Source organism: Scyliorhinus torazame, chromosome 2 (assembly GCF_047496885.1).
Source record: "Scyliorhinus torazame isolate Kashiwa2021f chromosome 2, sScyTor2.1, whole genome shotgun sequence".
Lineage (NCBI taxonomy): Eukaryota > Metazoa > Chordata > Chondrichthyes > Carcharhiniformes > Scyliorhinidae > Scyliorhinus > Scyliorhinus torazame.
In genome coordinates this window covers 201391633-201415391 of record NC_092708.1, presented here as the reverse complement: position 1 = coordinate 201415391, position 23759 = coordinate 201391633, and the positions used below count along the sequence as shown (strand labels likewise).

The 23759-nt window shown below is 46.2% G+C and overlaps 1 protein-coding gene across 6 annotated transcripts in view; it reads left to right on the top strand.

Moving 5' to 3' along the window:
* ccnyl1 (cyclin Y-like 1) overlaps positions 1-23759 on the top strand; it is a 212162-nt gene that overhangs the window by 117870 nt on the left and 70533 nt on the right. For all 6 annotated transcript variants that reach the window (XR_011936124.1, XM_072482703.1, XM_072482687.1 and 3 more), the window contains exons 3-5: positions 1342-1376; positions 18638-18738; positions 19880-19915. Coding sequence is in view for 5 of the 6 variants with exons in the window: in XM_072482703.1 (XP_072338804.1) it covers positions 1342-1376; positions 18638-18738; positions 19880-19915 (172 nt within the window). In the remaining variant the exon portion in view is untranslated. The remainder of the gene's footprint in view (positions 1-1341; positions 1377-18637; positions 18739-19879; positions 19916-23759) is intronic.

Sequence of the window (23759 nt, the reverse complement as noted above, 5' to 3'; positions counted from 1 at the left end):
ATGCTGTAGGGACAGCCAAAGATGAAAAGTGGCAGCCTAAAACACCATTCCCTTGGAACCATAGAATCTTGCAGCATGGAAGGGGGCCATACCCAATTCATTTATATTTAAAGAAAGAAAAGTGCAATCCCAACACAGAGCCCTGGGGGGAACCCACCGCATCCTTCTCCAAGCATTGGTGAATCCCCTTCCTAGCAGCTCACTCAGATTGAAACAAACTGTGTTAAATCTTTGTCATTCTAGTTGATGCTGAGCTGAATTTTAAACCCATCAGCTACGCTATCTATAACACCTGTACAACATTGCTGCCCCTCTGCCACTGAAAGCCTTATCCATTCTTTGTCACCTCTAGGCGTAATACTCTAATGCTCTCCTGTTCTTCACAAACTCTTATTTGTCCAAAATACAAAATCCTGTTCTACAATTCGTCCATTATTGACCTACACTGGCTGCTATCCCACAACATATTAAATTTGAACTTGTTCTTAACAAATTTCTCATTTCCTTGCAGCACCCTATCTCTACAACATTTTCAGAGACTTCTATCACCTTTCATGGCATCTTTCGGTGCTCTGATTCTGATATTTGTTCTCTAACTCACAAGTGGTAACATTGGTGACATTTGTTTCACTCGCCCCCGAACGACTTCTGCATGACCAGCTGCTCCTTCAAAGGTCTTCTCAAAAATTATCCTTCTGGACAGGCTTTGGTCATCCCATTCTAATCTCTTCCACCATGGTCTGGTGGAAGCCTTTCCTTGGCTTCCATTTGTGAGGTCCCTTGGGATGTTTTTCTTCATGTTAAAGGCAATAAAGAATGAAATCTGTTGTTTGAATCAGTTATTCAGCTCATCTTTTTGTATCTGAGCACAATGAAAGGACTTTTTTCTCATCATATTCCTCTTGTGTTGGCACTGCGATGCAGGCATAGGTATAAAATGTAAATTATATATTGCTTTAGTGGGATTTTAGTGAAATGACGTGAAGCTTTTCTAATTCTGTGATATTGAGAGTTGGACTTTTCTTATGAAGTGGGGGAACTCTGAATTTCTTGCCTAAATAAGGGAAGTCTAATGCTCTCAGGAAACCACAGGATAACTTCTCCACACAAAATGTCATGTAAGTGTAGGTGATGATCTTCCATCCAGTGCATTGCTCCAAGTGATTGCTGGCACCAGGTAGGTTGCACAAGATGGGCGTTTTCTATCTGGATCTTTGACCCACTCCCGGTAATCAGGAGAGGGCTGAGGGATCAATGATAAAGGTCTACATTAGACTCCAAATGATCAACCATTTGCTTTAGTTTGATGATTTAAAATTTGTTTCCTTTTTCTTTAAACAGTGAGAGAGAAGAGGAAGAGTAACCACATAAACCACGTAAGTGCACTTCCTTTAGACAAGCTGTCCTTCTGCTTCACCATCGCAGCCATCAATATTTTTGTTGTACTTCTGAGTTCTGTTCTTTTAACTACAGCATTTGTCAATTACATTTCATTCCCTTGTGAAAGCTACCAAACTTTAACCTATCCCTTCACAGCTAGCTGCAGTGTTTTTGCAGCATTTTCTATTGTAATTTTTGAATTTAATTATATTTCTTTATCCAGAGGGCAGTGGTTAGCACTGCTGCCTCATGGCGCCGAGGTCCCAGGTTCAATTCCGGCTCTGGGTCACTGTCCGTGTGGAGTTTGCACATTCTCCCCGTGTTTGCATGGGTTTGACCCCCACAACGGAAAGATGTGCAGAGTAGGTGGATTGAACATGTTAAATTGTCCCTTAATTGGAAAAAATGATTTGGGTACTCTAAATTTATAGAGAAAAAAAACAATGGTGATTCAGATTTCCAGCATCTGCTTTATAGACGTACTGTTTAAAGAAATTGAGTTAGAAGCAGCAAAAGATGCCAGACTTCGGTAAGAGCGATCTACAGGCCTCCTGACAGCAGTGGTGTGGTGGCAGGATGCCTTTATATGGAGACCAGTGAATGTGAAGCAAAGGCAAAACCATTCAAAATACATATTGTAATCTTCAAAGACTGGGAAATGCAAAACAGCTGATTCCATAAAAGCAATGAATTTTCAGAATCGGTCCAGGATATGTAGGACCAACAAGAAAATCACTTTGAAATGGACAGCAAGGTGGTGCAGTGGTTAGCACTGCTGCCTAGGGCACTGAGGACCCGGGTTCGATCCCGGCCCCGGGTCACTGTCTGGGTGGAGTTTGCACATTCTCCCTGTGTCTGCGTGGGTTTCACCCCACAACCCAAGGATGTGCAGGGTAGGTGGATTGGCCACACCAAATTGCCCCTTAATTGGAAAAAAATGAATTGGGTACTCTAAATTTTAAAAAATATAAATATTTCTTTATCCAGGGCGCACACTGTTACATGAACAGACTGCTTCACATGCTGTCTCTTCTGGCTCATACTATCACCTCATTTGAGTGATTAATTGGAAGTTGTGGTGTGTCCGTTCATTGATGATCCCCTGATATCCGTGGTATCTTCTTGCGTCTACATCTCGTATCATCCGGAGGCCTTTGCAAAAAAAGGTTCTGAATGAGTAGGAGGGTATTTGAAATACTTAATGGCTGGGCACTGTGCTGGACATTATCAGGTGTACTGACAAAAGGACTTTTGATGCCATCTTGTGTTCAACATATGCATTTGGATTTTTAAAAAAAAATCTTTTTATTGGCTTTTCTCACATTTAAAAACAGTTGTTGCTTATATACATTACAATTTTCTTGCTCGTGCTAATTTGCTTTATTTTAAAGAGAGGTTTGTTTTGTCCTTCATTTGACTAACTGTACGTATGTTTTGCTGCCCTCTGGATTGGTCTGTGATACCCCCCCCCCGCCCCCCGGATTGCGCAGTCCTTTGGTTCATAGAACATTACAGCGCAGTACAGGCCCTTCGGCCCCCGATGTTGCGCCGACCTGTGAATCCACTCTAAAGCCCATCTACACTATTCCCTTATCGCCCATATATCTATCCAATGACCATTTGAATGCCCTTCGTGTTGGCGAGTCCACTACTGTTGCAGGCAGGGCATTCCACACCCTTACTACTCTCTGAGTAAAGAACCTACCTCTGACATCTGTCTTATATCTATCTCCCCTCAATTTAAAGCTATGTCCCCTCGTGCTAGACATCACCACCCGAGGAAAAAGGCTCTCACTGTCCACCCTACCCAATCCTCTGATCATCTTGTATGCCCCAATTAAGTCACCTCTTAACCTTCTTCTCTCTAACGAAAACAGCCTCAAGTCCCCCAGCCTTTCCTCATAAGATCTTCCTTCCATACCAGGCAACATTCTGGTAAATCTCCTCTGCACCCTTTCCAATTCTTCCACATCCTTCTTATAATGCGGCGACCAGAATTGCACGCAATACTCCAAATGCGGCCGCACCCGAGTTTTGTACAGCTGCAATATGACCTCATGGCTCCGAAACTCAATCCTTCTACCAATAAAAGCTAACACACCGTACGCCTTCTTAACAACCCTCTCAACCTGGGTGGCAACTTTCAGGGATCTATGTACATGGACACTGAGATCTCTCTGCTCATCCACACTGCCAAGAATCTTACCATTAACCCAGTACTCTGTCTTCCTGTTATTCCTTCCAAAATGTATCACCTCACACTTTTCTGCATTAAACTCCATTTGCCACATCTCAGCCCAGCGCTGCAGCTTATCTATGTCCCTCTGTAACTTGTAACATCCTTCCGCACTGTCCACAACTCCACCGACTTTAGTGTCATCTGCAAATTTACTCACCCATCCTTCTAAGCCCTCCTCCAGGTCATTTATAAAAATGACAAACAGCAGTGGCCCCAAAACAGATCCTTGTGGTACACCACTAGTAACTGGACTCCAGTCTAAACATTTCCCATCAACCTCCACCCTTTGTCTTCTTCCAGCTAACCAATTTCTGATCCAAACTGCTAAATCACCCTGAATCCCATGCCTCTGTATTTTCTGCAGTAGCCTACCGTGGGGAACCTTATCAAACGCTTTATTGAAATCCATATACACCACAACAACTGCTTTACCCTCATCCACCTGTTTGGTCACCTTCTCAAAGAACTCAATAAGGTTTGTGAGGCACGACCTACCCTTCACAAAACCGTGTTGACTATCTCGAATCAAATTATTCCTTTCCAGATGATTATACATCCTATCTCTTATAAACCTTTTCAAGACTTTGCCCACAACAGAAGTAAGGCTCACTGGTCGATAGTTACCGGGGTTGTCTCTACTCCCCTTCTTGAACAAGGGGACAACATTTGCTATCCTCCAGTCTTCTGGCACTATTCCTGTAGACAAAGATGACTTAAAGATCAAAACCAAAGGTTCAGCAATCTCCTCCCTAGCTTCCCAGAGAATCCTAGGATAAATCCCATCTGGCCCAGGGGACCTATCTATTTTCACACTTTCCAGAATTGCTAACACCTCCTCCTTATGAACCTCAAGCCCTTCTAGTCTAGTAGCCTGAATCTCAGTATTCTCCTCGACAACATTGTCTTTTTCCTGTGTGAATACTGACAAAAAATATTCATTTAGCACCTCTCCTATCTCCTCGGACTCCAAGCACAACTTCCCACTACTGTCCTTGACTGGCCCTACTCTTACCCTAGTTATTCGTTTATTCCTACATATCTATAGAAAGCTTTAGGGTTATCCTTGATCCTACCTGCCAAAGACTTCTCATGTCCCCTCCTGGCTCTTCTTAGCTCTCTCTTTAGGTCCTTCCTAGCTAACTTGTAACTCTCGAGCACCCTAACTGAACCTTCATGTCTCATCTTTACGCAAGTCTCCTTCTTCCTCTTGACAAGTGTTTCGACTGCTTTAGTAAAGCACGGTTCCCTTGCTCGACCACTTCCTCCCTGCCTGACATGTACATACTTATCAAGGACACGCAGTAGCTGTTCCTTGAACAAGCTCCACATTTCCATTGTGCCCATCCCCTGCAGTTTTCCTCTCCATCGATGTATCCTAAGTCTTGCCTCATCGCATCATAATTGCCTTTCTCCCAGATATAACTCTTGCCCTGCGGTATATACCTATCCCTTTCCATCACTAAAGTAAACGTGCGCAGGATATTGTTAATGTGGAAGGAAGCCAAACCCCCGGGTGTGGAGACCTGGATAAACGACATGGCAGGGTTTATAAAGTTAGAACGGATTAAGTTTGTGTTAAGGGGTTCGGCTCAGGGGTTCACCAGGCAGTGGCAACCGTTCGTCGATTACCTCACAGAAAGATCGAGGGAATGGAAAAGAAGTAGACAACAGCAGCAACCCAGGGGGGAGGGGGGTGGGGGGAGGAATCGAACGGACTCTCAGAGATGTTATTGTATATGTATAATATGTATAGGTAGTTGTTATAGGTAATTGTATATTGGATTGTTGGATTGTATTTTTGGAGAGTATTTATTTTGGACAAGGCAGTTGCCATTCAGTTTTGTTTTTGTTTATATATTATTTATTTACTTGTTTAAAACTGGCCACTGTTATTTATATTGCTTTATTGTTGTGTAAAAGAAACACTACGTACTGTTATGTTTGGCCAAAAATCTTGAATAAAATATATATTTTTTAAAAACTAAAGTAAACGTAATCGAATTGTGGTCACTATCACCAAAGTGCTCACCTACCTCGAAATCTAACACCTGCCTGGTTCATTACCCAGTACCAAATCCAATATGGCCTCGCCTCTCGTTGGCCTATCTACATACTGTGTCAGGAAACCCTCCTGCACACATTGGATAAAAACAGACCCATCTAAAGTACTCGAACTATAGCGTTTCCAGTCAATATTTGGAAAGTTAAAGTCCCCCATAACAACTACCCTGTTGCTTTCGCTCCTATCCAGAATCATCTTTGCAATCCTTTCCTCGACATCTCTGGAACTTTTCGGAGGCCTATAGAAAACCTCTAACAGGGTGACCTCTCCTTTCCTGTTTCTAACCTCAGCCCATACTACCTCAGTAGATGAGTCCTCATCAAACGTCCTTCTGCCACCGTAATACTGTCCTTGACTAACAATGCAACCCCTCCCCCTCTTTTACCACCTTCCCTGAGCTTACTGAAATATCTAAACCCCGGCACCTGCAACAACAATTCCTGTCCCTGCTCTATCCATGTCTCCGAAATGACCACAACATCGAAGTCCCAGGTACCAACCCATGCCGCAAGTTCACCCACCTTATTCCGGATGCTCCTGGCATTGAAGAAGACACACTTTAAACCACCTTCCTGCCTGCAACTTTGAAACCTTACTCATGACCTCACTACTCTCAACCTCCTGCATACTGGAGCTACAATTCAAGTTCCCAAGCCCCTGCTGAACTAGTTTAAATCCTCCCGAAGAGCATTAGCAAATTTCCCCCCCAAGATATTGGTACCCCTCTGGTCCAGGTGTAGACCATACCGTTTGTAGAGGTCCCACCGACCCCAGAATGAGCCCCAATTATCCAGAAATCTGAAACCCTCCCTCCTGCACCATCCCTGTAGCCACGTGTTCAACTCCTCTCTCTCCCTATTCCTCGTCTCGCTATCATGTGGCACGGGTAACAACCCAGAGGTAATAACTCTTGTTTGTCCTCGATCTAAGTTTCCACCCTAGCTCCCTGAATTCCTGCCTGACATCCCTATCCCTTTTCCTACCTATGTCGTTGGTACCTATGTGGACCACAACTTGGGGCTGCTCCCCCTCCCCCTTAAGGATCCCAAAAACACGATCCGAGACTTCACGCACCCTGGCACCTGGGAGGCAACTCACCAACCGCGAGTCTCTCTCGTTCCCACAGAATCTCCTATCTATCCCCCTAACTATGGAGTCTCCAATGACTAACGCTCTACTCCTCTCCCCCCCCCCCCCTTCCCTTCTGAGCAACAGGGACAGACTCTGTGCCAGAGACCTGTACCCCATGGCTTACCCCTGGTAAGTCTCTCTCCCCCCCCCTCCCCCCCCCCCCCCCAACAGTATCCAAAGCGGTAGACTTGTTCCTAAGGGGAACGACCGCAGGGGATCCCTGTACTGACTGCTCCTCCCAGCCCCTCTCACCGTCACCCATCTATCTTTATTCTTCGGAGTAACTACATCCCTGAAGCTTCTATCTATGACCACCTCTGCCTCCCGAATGATCCAAAGTTCATCCAGCTCCAGTTCCCTAACACGGTTTCTGAGGAGCTGGAGATGGGTGCACTTTCCACAGATGAAATCAGCAGGGACATTGACGGCATCCCTCACCTCAAACATTCTGCAGGAGGAACATTGCACTCCCTTCCCTGCCATCCCCTCTGGATAAAAAAAGAAAAAGAAAGAAAGAGCTTGCCTGTTATTCACTCCCCTTCTCAGCAAGCACTCACTCAGCAACCCCTGCGCCCCGCACGATAACACCTGAGGGAAAATAACAGAAAAACTACTTATCAGTCACCAGCCAGTCCCTTACCTGCAGGCTGTGACGTCACGGTTCAACTTGTTTCTACTTTTACCTGCCCTCGAGCCTTCCTCTTGATCTTTACAGCGGTTGTTTTTTTTTTTTTGGTTAGAGGAGGGGGTAGGGAGGGAAACACTGAACAAGTGTTTTGGGTTTAAGTGTCACTTGATAACAGCTCTTCCACAAACCACCTTCAAGTTAGGGTGAGCACACGGACGTATGCAAATTTCCCTGGCAACAGCCAATCAGCAGCTCCGCTCTACTACTCTCTGCTGGATGCTTGTCTTCACTTGAACAGCTAGGGTCTCTTGCTGAGGTACACCTTCAAGTTAGGGTGAGCACACGGACGTATGCAAATTTCCCCGGCAACAGCCAATCAGCAGCTCCGCTCTACTGCCCTCTGCTGGATGCTTGTCTTCACTTTTTTTTGTCATCGCTCTTTTTGTCTCTTGGCTTACTCCTCGTTGCTGGCCTCGAACAGGTTTTGCAACAGGCCGACGAACAGCCCCCAAGTATCCAGGAAGCCTTCCTCTGGCCCTCGGATGGCGTACTAATCTTCTCCAGGTGGAGAAATTCCGAGAGGTCAACGAGCCAGCCTGCACCTTTGGGTGGTCCTGCCGATTGCCAGCCGAGCAGGATTCTCCGGCGTGCGATTAGGGAAGCGAAAGCAAGGGCGTTGGCCCCTTCCCCATGTGTAGCTCTGGCTGCTCCGATACCCCTTAGATTGCCAGTGTTGGGCTTCACCCTCACCCCCACAACTTGGGACATTGCCTCGGAGAAGACTGTCCAAAACCCAGCAAGCTTGGGGCAAGCCCAAAACATGTGGGTGTGGTTGGCCGGGTCCCTCTGGCACCGCTCACATTTGTCCTCCACCTCCGGGAAGAACCTGCTCATTCTGGTTCTGGTCAGGTGTGCTCTGTGCACTACTTTGAGCCGCATTAGGCTTAGCCTTGTGCAGGAGGAGGTGGAGCCCACCCTGCTCAGTGCTTCGTTCCAGAGTCCCCATCCTACCTCTGTCCCCAGTTCGTCCTCTCATTTTTATCTGGTCCTGTCCAGTGGTGTTTGAGCTCTGTCCAGTAGCTGTCCGTATATTTTCCCACATAGCCCACCCTTCTCGCTGCTTGTGCCTATCAGGTCCTCTTGTAGTCTGCTTTCTGGGGCCCCGGGGTGCCCTACTGTCTCTTTGCGGAAGAAGTGCTTTATTTGGAGGTGTCTCAATTCCTGTCCTCTTGCTAGTTTCCACTTCCTCGTTAGTTCGTCCAGTGTCGCCAGTCTGCGCCCTACGTGGAAGTCCCCAACCATCAGTGTGCCCCCGTCCAGCCTCCATCTTTTGAAGGTGGTATCTAGCATGGCTGGGGGGAATCTGTGATTGCCGCAGATGGGGCCATAAGGGACATTTTGGTTATCCTGAAGTGCTGTCTCAACTGGGTCCACGTTCCCAGCGTGGCCGCTACCGCTGGGCTTGTTGTGTACCTTGTTGAGGAGGATGGGAATGCTGCTGTAGCCAGGGCCTGGAGGGTTGTTCCTTTACAGGATGCCTCCATTTGTACCCAATGTGTGTCGGGGTCTTGTACCCATCGCCTCACTTTTTCTGCCGTTGCTGCCCAGTGGTAGTATTGTAGGTTTGGTAGAGCCAGGCCCCCTCTGACTTTCCCTCTTTGCAGTGTTGGCTTGGGAATTCTTGGATTCTTACCCCCCCCCCCACACAAATGCCATGATTGGCCTCTCTATGTTTTGGAAAAAGGCCTTGGGGATGAAGATCGGGATGGATCTAAACAGGAAGAGAAACCTTGGCAGTACATTCATCTTGATCGTCTGCACTCTTCCCGCCAGGGAAAGTGGGAGTGAGCCCCACCATTGAAGGTCTTTTCTTACTTCCTCCATCAGGCTGGTCAGGTTCCACTTGTGGATCTGTGTCCCGTCCCTGGCTATTTGGATCCCCAGGTAATGGAATCTGTTTTGGGCCGTTTTGAACGGGAGCCCTTTCAGCTCTGTCCCTCCCCCTTTTGGGTTCACTGGGAATGTCTCGCTTTTGCCCAGGTTAAGTTTGTAGCCCGAGAAGGTTTGTTTCAGTATTTGCAGTATTCCTTCAGTCCCTCCTGTGGCTTCGAGACATAGAGGGTGCAGGTTATCTGCATAGAGTGAGACTCTGTGCTCTCTGTCTCCTCTCCGGATTCCCTTCCAGCTTTTTGCGTCCCGCAGGGCTATCGCCAGGGGTTCGATCGCGAACAAGAGTGGGCCCTTGTCTCGCCCTCCTGTTTGCTTTCCTCACCCTCATTTGCCTTGCTTCCCCCCCGCATTGAGAGAGGAGACAAGCTCTGAGACAAGACAGCACAGTCCCACGCATGTGCACAGTTCATGAGTCCATTGTCCTTGTTTGCGGTCTGTCCTCCGCTCTTTGTTCTGGTTTTCCCTTCCTTTTCCATCCCCATGTCTTTCATTGCGGTTGCGGTGCTCCTCCCCCAGTTTGTTCGCTCTAACGAACTCATCAGCCGCCGCTGGGTTGTTAAAATACAGCTCTTTCCCCTCAAATGTTACCCAGAGTTTGGCCGGGAATAACATCCCAAATTTTACCTTGCTTTTGTGCAATGCTGATTTTGCCTTGTTGAATTCAGCCCTTTTTTTGGCCAGGTCCGCCCCAGTGTCCTGATGCACCCTTATGGTCTTCCCTTCCAACGTGCTCTGTTTCGTTTGCCGGGCCCACTTTAGGATTCTCTCCCGGTCTTGGAACCGGTGCAGCTTCGCAATAATTGCTCTTGGCTGGACCCTGGCTTTGGACTTGGGTCGGAGCGACCTGTGCGCCCTATCTATTTCCGGTGGGTTTGGGAATACCTCCTTTCCCACTAGCTTGCCCATCGTTTGGGTGATGTAGTCTGTTGGGTCTCTGCCCTCTATCCCCTCTGACAGACCCACTATTTTAATGTTCTGCTGTCTGGACCTATTTACCTGGTCCTCCACGTTCCCTCTTAGGCTCCCCTGGGCCGTTACTAACCTTTTGACCTCGGCTTGTAGGGTTATCACCCTGTCGCTCTGGTCCGAGGCGGCACTCTCCAACGCCAGCATTTTTTTCTGCTCCTTCACTTCCCTTTCCAGGTCTTCGATGGTCTGCTGCATTTTGTGCGTCATCTCCTTCATAATTGCTTGGAGCTCCAACCAGAGCGCCTCCTTTATGCTGGTTGCAGCGTCCTGCTCACGCTCCGCTGCTCGGTCCGCCGTCGTTTTCCCTTTCAGGCTTGCCTGAACCTCCGTCTCGTCTTGTGGGGCCATCTGCCTGCGCGTCCGCCGCTCATGCGCCTTACCCTCGCTGCTGTTGCTGCTTGCGTCCCGCTGTCCCTTCACCTTGGTGTTTGCATTTGGATTTTAAAGAAACAGATTTCAGTAGAATTCTGCAAAACTCACTTAAAATGTGACGGTCTTAAGTTAGCTGAACCAGACATATTGTGAGGTATTAAATCATGGATGCTGTGAAATCACACTGCAGGATATTAGCATATGAATTCTTAATATTTTTGCCACTGTTAATTTTCATCAGGCTTAACCTGTTTATTTTAAAAATAGATCAGCATTTACATTAAAAGAGTCATTCCATAAAAACACAAAATTCATTCACCAATATCCAATTTTCATGGTGATAATCTTTTTTTTTAAATTCATTTTTTACGGGATATGGGCTTTGCCTGGCCAGCATTTGTTGCCCATCCCTAATTGCACTTGAGAATGTGGTGGTGAGCTGTCTTTTTGAACCACTGCAGTCCATGTGGTGTAGGTACACCCACTGTGCTATTGGAGAGGGAGTTCGAGGATTTTGATCCAGCAACAGTGAAGGAACGGCGATATATTTCCAAGTCAGGATGGTGAGTTTCTTGGAGGGGAACTCCCAAGAGGGGGTTTTCCCATGTATCTGCTGCCCTTGTTCTTCTAGATGATAGTATTGTGGTTTTGAAAGGTGCTACTTCGGGCAGCATGGTAGCACTGTGGTTTCACAGCGCCAGGGTCCCAGGTTCGATTCCCTGCTGGGTCACTGTCTGTGCAGAGCCTGCACATTCTCCCTGTGTCTGTGTGGGTTTTCTCCGGGTACTCCGGTTTCCTCCCACAGTCCAATGATGTGCACATTAGGTGGATTGGCCATCATGAATTGCCCTTAGTGACCAAAAAAGGTTAGGAGGGGTTATTGGGTTACGGGGATAGGGTGGAAGTGAGGGCTTAAGTGGGTCGGTGCAGATTCGATGGGCCGAATGGCCTCCTTCTGTACTATATGGTCTATGCTACCTAAAGAGCCTTGGTGAGTTCCTGCAGTGCAACTTTTAGATGATACACATTACTGCTACTGGTGGTGGAGGGAGTGAACCTGGATATTTTCCAGGTCTTGCTGCATTTGCATATGGACTGCTTCAGTGTCTGAGGAGTTGTGAATGGTGCTGAACATCGTGTAATCATAAGTGAGCGTCCCTACATCTGACCTTACATTGGAAAGAAAGTCATTGAAGAAAGCAGCTGAAGATGGTTGGGTCTGGGACACTATCCTGAGGAACTCCTGCAGTTATTTCCCGGGACTGTGATAACTGATCTTCGACAACCACAGCCACCTTCCTTTATGCTAGGTATGACTCCAATCATTGGAGAGTTTTCCCCCTGATTCCCATTGACTATAGTTTTGCTGGGGCTCCTTGATGCCATACACGATCAAATGCCGCCTTGATGTCAAGGGTGGTCATTCACCTCATCTCAAGATCAGCTCTTTTGCCCACGTTTGAACCAAGGCTGTAATGAGCTGAGCGATGGCAGAACTCAAATTGAGCGTCCGTAAGCAGATTATTTCTAAGTAAGTGCCACTTGAACCTTTCCACCACTTTACTGATGATTGACAGTCGACTGATAGGATGGCAATTGGTCAGGTTAGAGGTTTCCTGCTTTTTGTACACAGGACATACCTGGGCAGTTTTCTGCATTACCAGGTAGATGCCAGTGTTGTAACTGTACTGGAACAGCTTGGCTATGGGTGCGGCAAGCTCTAGAGCACAAAACTTCAGTACTATTGCCAGAATATTGTCAGGGCCCATGGCCTTTACAGTATCCAGTGCGTTCAGCCGTTTCTTGATATCGCATGAAGTGAATCAAATTGACTGAATACTGGTTTCTGTGATGCTGGGGTCTTCTGGAGGAGACCGAGATGAATCATCCACTCGGTACTTCTGGCTGAAGATTATTGTGAATGCTTCAGCCTCGTCTTTTGCACAGTTGTGCTGGGCTCCTCCATCATTGAGCATGGGGAAATTTGTGGTGTCTCCTCCTCCAGTTGAGTTGTTTAATTGTCCACCACCTTTCATGGCTGTTATGGCAGGGCTACAGAGCTTAGATCTGATCTGTTGGTTGTGGGATCGCTTACTTCTGCCTATCATTTGCTGCATATGTTGCTGCCATGCAAGTAGTCCTATGTTGTAGCTTCATCAGGTTGACACCTCATTTTTCGGTATGCCTGATTTGCTCCTGGCATGCCCTCCTGCACTCTTCATTGAACCAGGGTTGAGCCCCTGGCTTGATGGTATTGGTACAGTGGGGGATATGTCGGGCCATAAAGTTGCAGACTGTGGCTGAGTACAGATCTGCTACAGCTGATGGCCCACAGCACCTCATGGATGCTCAGTCCTAACTTGCTAGATCTGTTCTGAATCTATCCTATTTCGCACAATGGTAGTGCCACACAACACGATAGATGCTATTCTCAATGTGAAGACAGGACTTTGTCTCCACAAGGACTGTGCGGTGGTCACTCCTCCCGATACTGTCATGGAATTGGATACTCTAAATTTTTTTTTTTTTAAGTACACAATCCTGTTCTCACTCGCCCTGCTTGCTGTACCCCTCCCCCTCCTTCCCTTAATATCCCCTTATGTGGCTTGGTGTCATATTTTATTTTATAATGGTCCTGTAAAATGCCTTGGGACATTTTACGTCATTAATGGCCCTGTTTAAATCACTTGTTGTTGCTACCCTCTCCGGCATGTGCAAAGATTCTACAGCTCTAGTTTGAAGAAGATTGAGAGTTCTCCCTGATGTCTTGCCAATATTCGGCTGCCAACCTTTACTCAATAGAGATTATCTGTTTGAGTTGCTATTTGTGGGACCTTGATAAACGCAAAACTGTTTGCCGCATTTCCTACATTACAGCAATTTGCCACGTTTCCTACATTACCCTATTAGTTGTAAAGCACTCTGGGACATTCTGCAGTGGTGAAGGCTCTGTATAAATGGAAGACTTTACTTCAGACAAAACCATACTTTCTATCCCTGCTGTGTTCCTTTTGGGATTTTATTTGGCAACATTAAAATTGTTGAGTGGAGAAAATCAGTCAAGGTGCTCATTCTAACCACCTCACAATACCTATACAAAGTACATGTGTTGCTAAAGGACAAGTTGGATTCAGTTATAGTATATCCATAAATCATGACTTTGACAATTTCCCATGTCTGTAACCTCTTCCAACCTGAGAACCCTCCACAAACTCTGCATTCCTCCAATTTTGACTCCTGATCATTTCTACTTTCCTTCGCCTCGGTACTGGTATCTGTCCTTCAGTTACCTCGGCTCCAAGCTCTGGAAATTCTGCCCTAACTCCGCACCTCTGTTAACTTTTTGTCAACTTTCCCAACATCATTTCATGTGGCCTCAAATGATTTTTGTCTGGTGATGCATCTATGAAGCGCTTGGAGATAATCTGCTAAAGTGCTGTGTAAATGAAAGTTGTTATTACAGCATGTCAATGCATGAAGGACACCCACTTGTGTGAAAAAGCTGAGGACAGTTGGTAAAGGTGGAACTGTGCCCCAGCAACACTTGGCACCTTTCAGAGAGAAGGGCGGAAAAGTTCAACAGTATCCTGAAATGACCACTGTAACGGAGATATGGGGATATGGTGGGAAAGTGAAGTGGAAGATCAGCCATAATCTTCTGAGTGGCAGAGCAGGCTTGAGAGGCCATTTGGCATCTCCTGCACTTATTACCAATGTTCTTATGCTCCCACCTCACAATAATGGAAGACACCACACTTGGAATTCAACATTGATTTTACAGCTGAAATATTTGAGTGTTACAGTATTTTCTCATTGCAAAATGCTGCTTGTACACCATTCAGTTTGGAGCTTTTTGCTTGACAAATTAGATTTGGATACTGTGTGCTTATTGTTGGGAGTATTACAGAAGCAGGTTTTTTGAAATAGTTTGGGAGACGAACTATTTGATCTAGAGTCAAATGTGTTTCTGGAGGCTTCCAGCTACTTTGTACAGCTATGCAGCCTTTTTTCCCCCATTCCAGTCTATTTGTAAAGAGTAAATTGTTCAAGAATATTAGAAAACATGCCATGTCTTTTTTCAAATATCCCTATGATTTTTCTCCTGGTGCTCTTGTAGCAGTGTTCAAGAGATTAACCTTTTAAAAAAGATATTTTATTCCAAACATGATCAAAATACAAACAATCAACAACCAAATACCATCACGTTTCAGTTTCTCTCTTTCCCCCCCCCCCCCCCCCCCACCCCAAACCCGCTGGCAACAAACACATCCCCAATTAGAGACAGAAAAAGCCTCCATCTTGCATAAAACGCCTCTTAGAACAAAGAACAAAGAAATGTACAGCACAGGAACAGACCCTTCGGCCCTCCAAGCCCGTGCCGACCATGCTGCCCGACTAAATACAACCTTCTACACTTCCTGGGTCCGTATCCCTCTATTCCCATCCTATTCATGTATTTGTCAAGATGCCCCTTAAATGTCACTATCGTCCCTGCTTCCACCACCACCTCCGGTAGCGAGTTCCAGGCACCCACTACCCTCTGCGTAAAAAACTTGCCTCGTACATCTACTCTAAACCTTGCCCCTCTCACCTTAAACCTATGCCCCCTAGTAATACTGGTACAGCAGATGCCATCTCCTAGGCCCTACACTCACCCTTGGAGCATCTCGACAACAAGGACTCCTCTATTAGACTCCTATTCATTGACTACAGTTCCGCCTTCAACATCTTAATCCCAGCCAAGCTCATATCAAAGCTCCAAAACTTAGGACTTGGCACCTCCCTCTGCAACTGGATCCTTGAGTTCCTGACCAATAGACCACAATAGGTAAGGATGAACAGCAACACCACCTCCACAATAGTCCTCAATACTGGGGCCCTGTAAGGCTGTGTACTTAGCCCCCTACTATACTCCCTATACACACATGAGTCTGTGGCAAAATTTGGCTCCAACTCCATCTACAAGCTTGCAGATGACACGACCGTAGTGGGTCGGATCTCGGAACAACAAAGAGTCAAGAGTACAGGAGGGAGATGGAGAACCTAGTGGAGTGGTGTAACGGCAACAATCTCTCCCTCAATGTCAGTAAAACTAAAGAGTTGGTCATTGACTTCAGGAAGCAAAGTATCGAACACACCCCTGTCTGCATCAACGGGGCCGAGGTGGAGATGGTTGACAGCTTCAAATTCCAAGGTGTGCACATCACCAACAATCTGTCCTGGTCCACCCACGTTGATGCTACAACCAAGAAAGCACAACAGTGCCTATACTTCCTTAGGAAACTAAGGAAATTCGGCATGTCCACATTGACTCTTACCAATTTTTACAGTTGCACCATAGAACACATCCTATTTGGCTGCATCACAGCCTGGTATGGCAACCGCTCGGCCCAAGATAGTAAGAAACTACAGAGAGTTGTGAACACAGCCCAGTCCATCACACAAACCCGACTCCCATTTATTGGCTCTGTCTACACCCCCCGGCTACCTTGGGAAAGCGGGCAACATAATAATCTTCTATCAAGCAGGAGGTACAAAAGTCTGAGAACACGCACAAACAGGTTCAAAACAGCTTCTTCCCTGCTGTTACCAGACTCCTGAATGACTCTTCTGGACTTCAATCCCTGCCCCGTCTCTCTTTCCACCTCCGGGAACATTAACCCGTCTTAAAAAATGCTTGATTTCTGCACCCTACCCCAGGTCTCAGATCTATACAGGCCCTGATAAAAGGCCTTGAATGTCTTATTAAATTTTTCCAGTGTAACCACCAACCCTCCTCCCTCACCTGCGCAATCTTCCATGTAGCCGCCAGCCACCTCAACTGATGGGCTAGCAGCCGACTTGCCTTCTCCCCGTATTCATAAAGCACCCCATTCGAATGATGAAGCTGACCCACCGCCTTTCTTGTCGTCACGAGGTAAACTCCCCCTGCAGTTTCTTGCGTTCTACCAACAGCTCCCTGATCGGGGCCACTGAGTACAGTGAATCCACTTCTACAATGGCATCCACCAATCTCCATCTCTCCACCCTCTCAATTTATTCCGTGTGGGCCTTGTAAGATATAACCTCACCACTGTCACTGCCTTCAATGCCTTCCAAAACATGGAGGGAGAAACCTCCCCATTCTGATTAAACTCCACATAGTCCTTTATCACCAAGATCACCTTCTCGTAGAACTTATCTGCCAGTAGTGCTGAATCAAACCTCCACCTGGGTCTCTTGAGCACGGCTCATTTCGAACCTCACATCCACATCGAGATGGAGTTCCAACTCAAACTCTATCTTTTAAGTATTATCAATTTAATTTGCTCCTGCTCTAGGATATGATCCTAATAATCAAGACTGCTTAGCTAGAGTGAAACTGCTTTAACAATTGCAAGGATTTTGTGATAGTTTCACTTAAGGAGTATGGGTGAGGTCTGCTCCCATTTGTTTGAGAGAAGTTTACAGAATATTTGGGGTAGGTAGATATTAGCAGGATCTTTTTCTGTTGTTGTAGCTAGTATGCAATCCTCAACCAAAAAGAGGACAAATGAACTGGCTATTACTATTTGTGAGATGTTGCTGACATGGAACAGTCCACACACACACACACACACACACACACACACACACACACACACACACACACACTGTAGCCACCTAAAATGACTGATTCCCGATTAATTTGGCCAAACCCCGATGTAAAATGGCTAACCGAAAAGGCTGATGGGAAAATCAGCCAACAGGGCACAAACGGACAGCTGCAGACAGAACAGTGTATTCGGCTCTGGGGAAGTCGGCCCAGATCGATTCCTGCAACCATTAGCAGCACATCAACCCAGCCATCTGCAGTTTAATCGGCTATCCCCGGGAACAATTGCAACAAATTAGCAATTGAATCCCGATCCAGACCTCTCGGTACCAGCAGTGGCCGAGACAAAGAAAGGTGAATGACCACCCCCCGATCAAGGAATCGCCCCATTATTGGAGCATATCGAACCCAGTGATTGGGACCAAGTCCAATCACTTGGGACCAGGGTCAAGGTCCCCCCCGAGAGGCGGGAAGCCCCTGGGAACTATAAGAGTAAGGGGCCAAATTCAGATCGACCCTTCTCTCCCTTCTTCTCCTACTCACAACCTTCGAGGCCCTTCGGCGAAAGAACAAGTAAGTGTTACTCCAGCGATCGCTACCAGAGAGGTGTTCCAGACTATCAACCCGTACCAGCCTTTTTGAATCCCGCAGGCCAGACCCAATTCGATAAGCCATTCGTTTCCCTGACCTGGTGGGCCATCACAAGTTAAGTATTGGCCTTTAGTGGTAGGTAATAGTCTAGAGGTAGTATTATTGTGTAAGTATTTATTGCTGTATATAATAAATGATCGTTGATTTAACATTTACTAAGCGGTGTGCTGTCTTATTAATCATTACTCGAGCTTGAACCACGTGGCGGTATCAGAAAGATACCTGGCGACTCGTGAGCAAAGGTGACAGAGCTAATAAAACTGAGGCTAATAAGAGCAACAACACACACACACACACGCACACATTTAGAGTACCCAATTTTCTTTTCCAATTAAGGGACAATATAGCATGGCTAATTCACTTACCCTGCACATCTTTGGTTTGTGCGGGTGAGCACCACGCAGACAGTGGGAGAATGTGCAGACTCCACAAGGACAATGACCCGGGGCCGAGATCGAACCTGGAATCTTGACGCTGTGAGGCAGCAGTGCTAACCACTGTGCCACCATGATGTCTGAAATTGCAATTATTTATAGTGGAGATTTAAACTCTCAATGTTTAGCTTTTGCATTATACAGGATTCATACCCACATTTTATAGTAATTAGTGTCTTGTACCGTAATGCAAAAAACAAAGACAAATCTTTCAGGCAAACTGATATAATTTCCTTTATTTATACAGGTATCTCCTGGTCAACTCACTAAAAAATACAGCTCGTGTTCAACAATATTTATTGATGACAGTACTGTAAGCCAACCTAACCTGAAGAGCACAATTAAATGGTAGGTGGTCAACAAATTAAATTTTCTCCTGTCAGGCTAGATTTAAAGTAGATGTTGAGTTTCTTTATATATTTGTGGGACACTAAAACACGAGGGTTTTTATTTCTTAATATGAACTGTTGTGATTTATCTGAATAAATGATCCTTGATTCAAGCATCAGCCTTTGCTCTGTGGGTAGAATGTTCGCCTCGGTATCAGAAGGTTGTGGGTTCAAGCCCTAGTCTAGGACATAAACTTATCATTTGCGCCAACAAGGTTGGTAGTGCCCTCTTTCAGATTAAGATGTTGAACTGAGGCAGTTCCTGCCGAGTATGAAAGATCCCTTGGTACTGCTTGAAGCGAGGTTTTGCCAGTTAATTGGCTAACGTTACCTCGTTGCTAGCCCCACCAGGGACAGATTAATTCATCATTTATCTCCTTTGCTCTTTATGGGATTTTGCCATGTACAAATTGGCTGCCACATTTGGCTACATAGCAAAGATGACTGTACCTTTAAAATAAATTGTTGGTCATGAAGTGCTTTGAGATGTCTGGAGAATGTGATGGGCACAATGCCAGCCTTTTCATTCTAGTTTGTTGGCAATTGACTCCTAGCATCTTACAAACTGATTCAAGTGTGTTTTAAATACAGATGTGCATAGGTCAGTAAAAGTTCTATGAAGAAGCCTAGTTTGACTAACTTGAGGGGGGGGCGGGTGGGGAGGGAGAGAACAGTTGGTGGGGAATGGTTGAATGGCATGAATGCAGTCCATCTTTGACAATGTTTTGTTTGGGAAGGGAGATGGTGGTGAGAAATTATGGAAAGTTGTATTTGTTGGGCTATGAATAGTGCGTGGGTGGCACGGTGGTGCAGTGGTTAGCACGGTGGTGCAGTGGCTAGCACTGCTGCCTCAGGGTGCTGAGGACCCAGGTTCGGGTCACTGTCTGTGTGGAGTTGGCACAGTCTCCCCGTGTCTGCCTGGGTTTCACCCACAACCCAGAGACGTGCTGGGTAGGTGGATTGGCCAGGTTAAATTGTCCCTTAATTGGAAAAAAAATTGAGAAAGCTAAATTTATAAAACAAATAGGTGATAAATAATGTAAATTTGCAATTGTTTAACTGTTTAAATTTTAATAACTTTTGTTTTCCCCTTCTTACAGCGTTACTCTTGCAATATATTATCACACAAAGAACAGGTAATCGTACTATTTCTCATTGTTTTTTTAAGTGCCACCAATCTAATGCCATCTTGTAGCAACTAGTTTGTGTGACCTCACAAATATGGTTTCTTTTTCTGCAATATGGATGTTGACACTCTGCCAATTATCCACTGTCAATTTTCAGGAAGTTAATTTTCGAACTATAATCCGTCTCTAGTGCATTGCGTTGGGTTCTGTTACCTCCTATGGCGTTTTCTCCACCAGTTGCCTGTGGAGCCCTGATAACTTCCCTGTAACGAATCTTAACAGAGCAAAAATCAAGTGTTTTCTACAGCCTCTTGCATTTATGTAGGCTCTTTTGCAGTCCTGATCAAAATTACAGAATTGAAGGATGCAATCTGCACCCCAGAGGTTAGTCCTGTCGTTTGAAGAAATTAAGTGAATCAGCATGGACAGATGCAGCAGCCTGCCTGCCACAGATGCATCTGTCCATGACAATATCAGGAAGAGTGACCACCGCACAGTCTTTGTGGAGACAAAGTCCCATCTTCACACAGGATCCTTGCATTGTGTTGTGTGGCACTACCGCCGTGCTAAATGGGATAGTCTTTGAATAGATCTAGCAACACAAGACTGTGCATCCATGAGGTGCTGTGGGCCAAAGCAACAGCAGAATTCTACTCCACAATTTTTAACCTCATGGCCTGCCATATCTCCCACTCTACCATTACCACCAAGCCAGGGGATCAACCCTGGTTCAATGAAGGGTGCAGGAGGGCATGCCAGGAGCAACACCAGGAAGACCAAAACCAACCTGGTGAAACTACAACACAAGATTACTTATGTGCCAAACAACCTAAGGAGCAATAGAGCCAAGGTGGGGGATGTTCATGGCCTTGTTTGAGTAGCTGTTCGTCATGGTTGGGGGGATGAAAATAAGGAGCAAGTGATAGACAGAACTAAGCGATCCCACAACAAACGGATCAGATCTAAGATCTGCAGTCCTGCCACATCCAGCATGAATGGTGGTGGATAATTAAACAACTCAATGGAGGAGGCTGCACAAATATCCCCATCTTCAATGATAGAGGAGCCCAGCACATCTGTGCAAAAGATAAGAACAAAGAACAAAGAAATGTACAGCACAGGAACAGGCCCTTCGGCCCTCCAAGCCCGTGCCGACCATGCTGCCCGACTAAACTACAATCTTCTACACTTCCTGGGTCCGTATCCCTCTATTCCCATCCTATTCATGTATTTGTCAAGATGCCCCTTAAATGTCACTATCGTCCCTGCTTCCACCACCTCCTCCTGTAACGGGTTCCAGGCACCCACTACCCTCTGCGTAAAAAACTTGCCTCGTACATCTACTCTAAACCTTGCTCCTCTCAAATTAAACCTATGCCCCCTAGTAATTGACCCCTCTACCCCGGGGAAAAGCCTCTGACTATCCACGCTGTCTATGCCCCTCATAATTTTGTATACCTCTATCAGGTCGCCCCTCAACCTCCTTCGTTCCAGTGAGAACAAACCGAGTTTATTCAACCGCTCCTCATAGCTAATGCCCTCCATACCAGGCAACATTCTGGTAAATCTCTTCTGCACCCTCTCTAAAGCCTCCACTTCCTTCTGGTAGTGTGGCGACCAGAATTGAACACTATAATCCAAGTGTGGCCTAACTAAGGTTCTATACAGCTGCAACATGACTTACCAATTCTTATACTCAATGCCCCGGCCAATGAAGGCAAACATGCCGTATGCCTTCTCGACTACCTTCTCCACCTGTGTTGCCCCTTTCAGTGACCTGTGGACCTGTACTCCTAGATCTCTTTGACTTTCAATACACTTGAGGGTTCTACCATTCACTGTATATTCCCTACCTGCATTAGACCTTCCAAAATGCATTACCTCACATTTGTCCGGATTAAGCTCCATCTGCCATCTCTCCGCCCAAGTCTCCAAACCATCTAAATCCTGCTGTATCCTCTGACAGTCCTCATCGCTATCCGCAATTCCACCAACCTTTGTGTCGTCTGCAAACTTACTAATCAGACCAATTACATTTTCCTCCAAATCATTTATATATACTACAAACAGCAAAGGTCCCAGCACTGATCCCTGTGGAACACCACTGGTCACAGCCCTCCAATTAGAAAAGCATCCTTCCATTGCTACTCTCTGCCTTCTATGACCTAGCCAGTTCTGTATCCACCTTGCCAGCTCACCCCTGATCCCGTGTGACTTCACCTTTTGTACTAGTCTACCATGAGGGACCTTGTCAAAGGCCTTACTGAAGTCCATATAGACAACATCCACTGCCCTACCTGCATCAATCATCTTAGTGACCTCCTCGAAAAACTCTATCAAGTTAGTGAGACACGACCTCCCCTTCACAAAACCATGCTGCCTCTCACTAATACGTCCATTTGCTTCCAAATGGGAGTAGATCATGTCTCGAAGAATTCTCTACAGTAATTTCCCTACCACTGAAGTAAGGCTCACCGGCCTGTAGTTCCCTGGATTATCCTTGCTACCCTTCTTAAACGGAGGAACAACATTGGCTATTCTCCAGTCCTCCGGGACATCACCTGAAGACAGTGAGGATCCAAAGATTTCTGTCAAGGCCTCAGCAATTTCCTCTCCAGCCTCCTTCAGTATTCTGAGGTAGATCCCATCAGGCCCTGGGGACTTATCTACCTTAATATTTTTTAAGACACCCAACACCTCGTCTTTTTGGAGCTCAATGTGACCCAGGCTATCTACACACCCTTCTCCAGACTCAACATCTACCAATTTCTTCTCTTTGGTGAATACTGATGCAAAGTATTCATTTAGTACCTCGCCCATTTCCTCTGGCTCCACACATAGATTCCCGTGCCTATCCTTCAGTGGGCCAACCCTTTCCCTGGCTACCCTCTTGCTTTTTATGTACGTGTAAAAAGCCTTGGGATTTTCCTTAACCCTATTTGCCAATGACTTTTTGTGACCCCTTCTAGCCCTCCTGACTCCTTGCTTAAGTTCCTTCCTACTTTCCTTATATTCCACACAGGCTTCGTCTGTTCCCAGCCTTTTAGCCCTGACAAATGCCTCCTTTTTCTTTTTGACGAGGCCTACAATATGTCGTTATCCAAGGTTCCCGAAAATTGCCGTATTTATCCTTCTTCCTCACAGGAACATGCCGGTCCTGAATTCCTTTCAACTGACACTTGAAAGCCTCCCACATGTCAGATGTTGATTTGCCCTCAAACATCCGCCCCCAATCTATGTTCTTCAGTTCCCGCCTAATATTGTTATAATTAGCCTTCCCCCAATTTAGCACATTCATCCTAGGACCGCTCTTATCCTTGTCCACCAGCACTTTAAAACTTATTGAATTGTGGTCACTGTTCCCGAAATGCTCCCCTACTGAAACATCTACCACCTGGCCGGGCTCATTCCCCAATACCAGGTCCAGTACAGCCCCTTCCCTAGTTGGACTGTCCACATATTGTTTTAAGAAGCCCTCCTGGATGCTCCTTACAAACTCCGCCCCGTCTAAGCCCCTGGCACTAAGTGAGTCCCAGTCAATATTGGGGAAGTTGAAGTCTCCCATCACCACAACCCTGTTGTTTTTACTCTTTTCCAAAATCTGTCTACCTATCTGGTCCTCTATCTCCCGCTGGCTGTTGGGAGGCCTGTAGTAAACCCCCAACATTGTGACTGCACCCTTCTTATTCCTGATCTCTACCCATACAGCCTCACTGCCCTCTGAGGTGTCCTCCCGCAGTACAGCTGTGATATTCTCCCTAACCAGTAGCGCAACTCCGCCATCCCTTTTACATCCCCCTCTATCCCGCCTGAAACATCTATATCCTGGAATGTTTAGCTGCCAATCCTGCCC